The following is an 8,098-nucleotide window of genomic DNA, read 5'->3' as shown; positions in this document are numbered from 1 at the left end:
AAACATTCTAACGCTGGACATTGCATGCTTCTCTCCTCTTAAATAAGCACCCTTCAAACACATACCATTTTTGCAACCCTTCATTCTCTGTCATCTCTCCCCTGCTTCTATTCTGCATCCCCTTCTCTTTCCTCTGCATTACTCTGTTTTTGCTCATGCCCTCACCGATGTAAAGGAGGATTTTCACCACCCACGGTTTACTTCTTCTAACTTTCGGGTGCGGGCACGGGCTTTTGGATTTTGACTTAGAACGGGCTTTTGGATTTCCAATATGCACTCCGGAAGCCCATAACTATGTCAAAATAAGGTAACATTTCGTTAGCTCACTTTCTTTTTCGGTTAAATAACCACCCCTGTTTCAGGTGGAGAACACACCAAACAGAACGCTCAACCGGGAATATAGAAAAAAACAATAATACTAATTTGACCACAGAAGAAAACCATGTTGGTTTTTAATTATTTTGTTAATTCGTGTGAATGGAATTTTTGTTTATTATCTGTTTACGTTGAATGAGAAGTGAAAGCTTTAAAGACCTTTTTTTTTTGTATTTTCTGCTTCTGCTTTTGCTCTGTTTCTGCAGAGTTCAAGAAAAGGGGTCAAAATAGAATAGAAGAACTCAGAAATGGCATTAACGCGTAGTAACGCGAAAGAGTTTGTGAGCGATGGCGACGGATCTCCTAGGGCAATTCTGGAAACCCCTGTTTCGGAAACAGAGTCCGAGACAGATTCGTCGATTGATAGCGGAAAAGAGGGTTACATGATGCCATGGAAGTCTATGGTTGACGTTTTCAAGTTCAAGTCTGTGCGAAAATTAACTTCCATTCCTTTGCTTTCGGTGAGCCATGATATCACTCGGAAGGGTTTGACCAAAAAACTGGCTCGTATTCGAAGTGCGGAAGACGGTATCGATATTGGAGATATTCCCGCGAAACCCTCTTGGAGAAACTTTGATTATGAAGAGTTAGCAGCTGCTACTAAAAACTTCAGTGCTGGTATGAGCTAGATCCTCTTCTTTCTTTTCATAATTTGGTGAAAGTTTCAGTCTTTTTTTTAATACTAGATATAAGTTTTCCAAGTTTGTGCATATGAAGAAATCTCATAGCAAAGATCAGTTCATTTGATGGTTCTCGTTATGTGGGGGAATCAATCCTCCGCTTTTGCAAGTTGTTTGGTATTCATTAATCAGTTCACCATTAACAGAAGAAAAAAGGCAAGGTTGAATGCGATTTATTTCTATTTTGGTGTGTCTTTTATAATTAATTTTGCAAAATTTCATTTTTATTACAAGCATAGACTCTCGTGCCATTAGATAATGTTTCGTTTTCGCCATAACTTTATTGAATGGCTCAAAGTAGTTTCTATCTTGTGATGAAGAAATGTAACGAGAATTTATATTTTCCAACTTTGTCAAATGAATAGGAATATGAACTCCCAATGTAATAAATTCCAGACTCTGCATTCTTCTACTTTCGATGAGGCATCCCTCGTGGGATGTGACAAAATAATTGGTATGTGTGAGAGATTTATTGTTGAAAAGAGAAATCAGAAAAATGGGGTTTTTAGATATCTTTTGTGGGTGAAGTGGGTTTAGAATTCTATTAATTTATACAACATGGTTGATTCTGTATAGTATTATGGTTGATGGTTGATGGTTGAAGGTTGATGATGAGTTAGTGATGGTAATTTGGCGCCATTAGCTTGTGAGTTGGTTAGTGCCTAACTTTCCCTTGGAAACTGTAGAGAGTAGACGAGCTTTTTGACCAAACATAGGGTTCCTGTTTCTGCATGTCCAAAGAAAAGGACATCTATTCTCACATTAATATTCTTTACCCTTTAGTGCAGATTGCAAGTGTACGCTAGATACTAAAGTCTGACACCATGAAAATATGAATAAGATTTATTTTGTTCCGTTAAGTGCGTCATTAGTTTAATACTATCAAACTATTAGGGTACAAAGAAGTATTACACTGTTACATAATCACAAGCCTGGGTATGAGTTGTGTCCTTTGCCCAAAAGACACCTACTTTAATTAAAGGCAATTTTCCTTGAAAATACACAGGCGTGCCATTTTCTGGTGCTTTCAGTTGTCACTTGTCAACCACATTGAACAGTGTCCCACCCTTTAACCTGTAGGATTGGGCAGTGTGTCCCTTGAAAACTGGCATATCATGTCACCATAGTTTGCAAGAAAGTTACTTCTCACTTGGTTTCATCCATAGCACATGCATGAGCCAACTCATTAAATTTGCTATTGTAAATTTGTCAAGGGTACGGCTTCGGTTTAGTTCACACCTGACATCTTCCAAAAGATGTTTATGATGATGTCAAATGTAGTTGCTACATGTCATATGTTTGTGATAGGGACATTCTTGTATGGGGCAGGAACTAGTGTATTGTTTAGTTTATAGTTATAGTAATCAGGCTTTATTATATGCATTTTGGCTGTTTGTTTCTTTCCATCTAAAGATAAATATTCATTCAATCTTATAAGATATTATCAGGAATGTCCCAAATCATTTCTTATAAAGAATGACCCCACTTGAGACAATGTATGATTAATTTGCGGAAAGTTAGAGTTTTAAATGTTCAGCATTGGACCGAGACATAAATATTGAAAATTGATTGCCTTTGTTTTGAAAAATCTCAGCTTTTAGGCAATGGTGAAATAAGTCTAATGAGAAAAGCCGTTGTCAAGTAGTTCAATAAGACGCCAGTCAAATAGCGTTTCCACAATGGAGTTAATTTCAACGTGACATCGAACTATGTATTTTACCAAAATATGCTTCTGGGTCAAAGTCTTAAATTCCACGGGATGTTGTGACCCTTTGAGATTGTCCTTCTGGTCCTATTAAAGTAAAATGAATATTTCCTTTTGGTCTTCCTCATAAAGAGTCTTTTTGTGCCTGAATTCAGAAACTATACATTAATACTGACATGATCAATAACAGTTAACCAATGACTTTTCGTTCGTTTTAATGTTGTAATGTATGACTTTACAGAGAACTTGGTTGGAAAAGGTGGTCATGCTGAAGTGTACAAAGGGTGTTTACCTGATGGTCAAGTTATAGCTGTAAAGAGGCTAATGAAGAATGAAAAGGACGCTGCAGATAGAGCTGGAGATTTTTTGACAGAGCTTGGGATTATTGCACACATAAACCACACAAATGCAACACACCTTGTTGGGTTTGGAGTTGATGGCGGCCTCTTCTTTGTCCTGCAATTAGCTGCGCATGGAAGTCTCAGTTCTCTGCTTTTTGGTGCGGAGATGCATCCATTTCTTGCTTCACTGTTCATGTTTTCCTCCTCTTACTGTGCTTGTTATATTTTTCATTTCTAACAAAGAGGTGTTCAACATGTCAGGTTCTGAAGGCATGGACTGGGAAAAACGATTCAAGGTAGCTGTTGGAGTGGCTGATGGATTGCATTATCTCCATAAAGAGTGTCCAAGGCGAATCATTCATAGGGATATCAAGGCCTCCAACATCCTACTAAACGAAAATTACGAAGCTGAGGTACTATGGCATCAACTTAAAATATAAACTGAATTTTTCGAATTATTTTCTATGCGAAGAAAATAACCCGCGCTGTTATAAACTTCAGATTTCAGATTTTGGACTGGCAAAGTGGCTTCCAAACAAGTGGGCCAACCATGTTGTCTACCCAATAGAAGGCACATTTGGGTTAGGGCTGTAGCTTCATTGACTCACATTTCCTATTGTAAGCATTATCTTTGTGTTGTAAACAGTGCATGCATGATATGGTTGGTTGCAGGTATTTGGCTCCGGAGTATTTTATGCATGGAATTGTGGATGAGAGAACTGATGTATTTGCATTTGGAGTTTTGCTGTTGGAGCTCATAACTGGCCGTCGTGCAGTTGATTCAGATAGTAGGCAAAGTCTTGTCAGTTGGGTAAGTCTTCGTTATCCTTGCATTTGGAGTTGTAATAGACCTCTAACATGGATGAGTAAGAAAAGGTTGAAGATGTTTATATAATAAAATTGTGCTTATTGTTGTCAGGCGAAGCCACTGTTAGACACAAACAATGTAAAGGAAATAGCTGACCCCAGATTAGGAGAGGCGTATGACCGTACAGAAATGATACGTGTGATGGTGACAGCTTCCATGTGTGTCCACCATGCATCCTCCAAGCGTCCATTCATGAACAAGGTTAGATTTTGTCTTGAAAACAGTGTTGTAAGTTTTTGTATGATGTGAAAGTAACATTTTGTATGATTGTTGAGTATGTAGGTTGTGCAGCTGCTAAAGGGTGAAGAGACAATTATAGACATAAAGCAGAATTCAATTGAACCAAAATCTCAATTGTTAGAGGCATGTGACCTAGAAGATTATACTTGCTCAAGTTACCTGAAGGACATGAGTAGGCACATGCAACTGATCATGGAGTGATCCTTGTTTAGTGAGATTTGTTGTAGGGATGGAGTGATATATATATATATATAGCAGTGTGAGTGGTTAAATCCAAAGTCACGAAGTCACAAACCCATTGGTGTTTGTTATTTAGCATGAACTTGTAGTGAGCATTGCTATAGGTTTTGACTTTGGATTAATGTAGAAATGATGCACAGCGGAGTTAGGATAACTTGTTTACTCTGCAATGCCTTTCAGACATTTTCACCCATACGTAAATATAGTCTCCAGGAATTCAAATTTCTCTTCCTTGTATTTACGTAAATACAAAACTCAACCTTCATCACTCTGTCATACCCTACACATACAAACCCTAAAAATTGTATCAAAAATTAACTACGCTCATGCTTTTTTCATTTTCATCACTTTTTGTCGCCATTTTAAATTATATTTTAAATATATCTATATATATACACACTTTAAATTTGGTCCCTTTTTGTCGTAATTCAGTTCGAAAACAATATGACGTGAAACATAAATAGTAAAAGAATCGGACCAACATGTGTCCGTACAATTGCTGTTGTGTGTGTTTTTTCTTTCTTAAATCTTTTTGGTCAAGAGATAGCGTGGTTGAAGGGTAGGATTACTTTGGTGTTTGTTTCAACTAATAATCATATTTCTAAAAATGATACAACTGAGTATATTGGTTATTTTTTACAAGGGCGTTATTCCCATGGTATTAGAATAATTATTTGTTGAAAATCATACAGACAATAATTTTAAGAATATTTTTTAAATAAAAATGAAACTAGCAAGAACAATAATAAACACCTTTCCATATTTCCAGGGAAATTGCACTCTTTCTCACTTTTATCCCGAGAAGAAACAAGGAATATAATTTTTTTTTAAGGTTAAAAATTATCTAGCAAGTATTGGTAAAATTCGTGATTTTCTTCGTACAATCTAGTATTTTCCAAAAATAAATTATCTTTCTCCAGTTGAGAATTGTATTGACCTTCAAAAACATGAGGTTGTTTCACTTTCCCCTTTCAATTATTTCATCTACACCTCTGAAAATAGTCTTAGGGTTTAATTTTTTTTAATCAGATTTCGAAATTCCAAAAAAAAGTTTATTCTTTCAAAGATTTTATTGATTTCAAAATCTGATGAAAGAAATAAAAAAAATTTCATCGAATTTCAAAATTTAATGAAAAAAAAAATCATTCATCGAATTTTAAAACTCGATCAAGCTTTGGCTAATTTTTCATCAAATTTTGAAATCCAATGAAATACAAAGAATGGGGTGTAAGATTTTTTAAAATGCAGAGAATAATTTTAAAATTTTAAGAAAAAGTTAGAGATGAAAAGTGAAATGATTGAAGTGAAATTTTAATTTTAGAAAATTGTCTTAGGATATTACATTTTCTTCATCGAATTTTAAAATCCGAAAAAAAATTATTTATCAGATTTCAAAATTTGATGAAAGATTTTTCAAAAATGTTATCAAATTTTAAAATTCGATAAAAAAAAATATAAAAAAAATGATCGAATTTCGAAATTCAATCAAGAAAAAATCATTAATCGAATTTTATAATCAGATTAAATTTTAAAAATTTTCATCAAATTTTGAAATCCGATAAAATACAGAAAATGAGTGTAAGATTTTCTGAAATGCAGACAATTTTGAAATTTAAAAAAAGAATTAAAAGTACAAAGTGAAATAATTGGAAGTACAGGATGAAATCGCCAAATATGAGTTATATTCTAGTTGACTTCTGGATTTGAGGCCCGCGTAACTTCGCTTTTTCCAAAATATTTAGCTTAGAAAGATACTTAATCGTTTTCTTCCTGAACTCAAATAATATCTATTTAGGGGTATTTTATAAAATGTGGGGGTACAGGAAGAACATTTGGAAATGTAGAAAGCCCTGTCAGAGACAATTAGGCCCAAAATGAAATATGTGTCTCTATTCAATATATGTTTGGTATTATATGCATTTATTTATTTTCAACAAGAGTACATTAGTAAGATATTAAATTTGATAACATTTTTCTACATATGTTCTCAAAAGACGGAGCTAGTATATTTTTTTTTTCAGAAGAAAAAGAATGTTAAAGTTATACTTTGATTATATTTACTAAAACATTTTTATGAATGAGTAGTATATTAGACATTTCATGTGCATGACAAAAAGAAAACACTGTTAATCACAATTATTTAACATATCATTTATCTTGAACCAGTTTAACTTTTAGTTATGATGGTAAAAACTAATAAAATTATTATTATTGTTATTATTATAATTATAAAATTAAACATAAATGATTTTTATAATTTGATTGTGAATAGTTTTTATTTATTTTGCATGTAACCTTTTAATTAAAATATGGTTAAAATTTAAAAAACATTTAAATTAAAACAATTAATAATTAAATTTAAATAAATGGTAATTTAAAGGATAAAATTGATAAAATAATTATTTTAATATAATTTTTTTTAAAGATAAAATTAAAAATAAATATGGAATAAAAAGAAAAATTCTTTATATATAGAAGTAGATAATTTAAAATGTAGCCTCTTTTATTATTTAATTAAATACTCCTTTAGAAAAGGCAGACTTCTGGCAGTTACTTAAGTAGCATTTAATAAAATGTCAAGGAAAACACAAAAGCAAGGACATCAGATAAGTTTTATTCTGAATTTGATGCGTTTAAGAAAAAAAGACTAGTTGAAAACAATTTGTTTTGGTTCAGTTAAAATGGTGAAATGAATAAAAAAGGAGAATAACACAAAATATTTATTTCGTTTTATGTCATCTTAATTTTTATGGTTATTTTATATTTTTAACCATTAGCTGGTAATGAAACTCTTTTAACGCCAATGTTAAGTATCTGACATAATAAATAATTTTGAATCTCTAAGATAACAAATAATAGAATATAAAAGAAATTAATAAAATTAATATAAACTAACACAAATACGGAAAAAACTGACCGTTAATAAAATTTGACCCACTCTAATACACATTATTTTGAAATATTTCAATTAAAATGAAAATCAAGTTTTACATTAGATAAAAATAAAAAAAATAACCATCGTATAAAAATGAAACATTATTTAAAATATTTAACGGTTAAACTTAAAATGTGAGAAAATTAAAATGTGAATCTAAGTTTTATAATAAAAAAATGAAACATTATTTAAAATATTTAACGGTTAAACTTAAAATGTGAGAAAATTAAAATGTGAATCTAAGTTTTATATTAAATAGTTTTATATTAAATAAAAACGAAACATCATAAAAAAAAACTCATTAACCCGTTATTTTAAAGATTTTTATTTAGATTTAACTGAGTGTATTATTATTGCGAATGAGATAGTTTTTACAGAAGTCGTTGCTTGCTTAACTATTATAAAAGAACAGTTGCTTAACTTTTATAGATTAAGACTTGAAAATTTTGTTAAACACGGTAGATTAAGATCACCAAACTCGAGTTACTCAACATGTGCTGTTTATTTTAGAAATTAATGAAAATTATTATTATTACATGAAGATAATGCTGAATAATAATGAATTAATAATGGAACATTGTATTCCCGTGTTTCACAGAAATGTTAAAAACAGCAATTTGAAAGACAAGATGAATTGGCAATTAAGGTAATTTAGCAAAGGTGAAGATACAAAAGTTAAGAAGCATTTAGGGAATTGTTGTGCAAAGATTAAGA

The 8,098-nt window shown here is 31.8% G+C and overlaps 1 protein-coding gene across 1 annotated transcript; it reads left to right on the top strand.

Annotated features, from left to right (window-relative positions):
- On the top strand, nt 1-4,676 carry LOC108319835 (receptor-like cytosolic serine/threonine-protein kinase RBK1). The gene is made up of 8 exons (XM_017551121.2): nt 1-307; nt 582-993; nt 3,002-3,259; nt 3,363-3,514; nt 3,603-3,682; nt 3,774-3,912; nt 4,021-4,170; nt 4,252-4,676. The coding sequence occupies exons 2-8, from the start codon at nt 624-626 to the stop codon at nt 4,408-4,410; spliced, it is 1,308 nt and encodes a 435-aa protein (XP_017406610.1). The 5' UTR covers nt 1-307; nt 582-623; the 3' UTR covers nt 4,411-4,676.
- Nucleotides 4,677-8,098: the final 3,422 nt, after the last annotated feature.

The sequence above is a fragment of the Vigna angularis genome, chromosome 10 (assembly GCF_016808095.1).
Source record: "Vigna angularis cultivar LongXiaoDou No.4 chromosome 10, ASM1680809v1, whole genome shotgun sequence".
Taxonomy (NCBI): Eukaryota; Viridiplantae; Streptophyta; class Magnoliopsida; order Fabales; family Fabaceae; genus Vigna; species Vigna angularis.
This window is presented reverse-complemented; position numbering and strand designations above follow the sequence as displayed.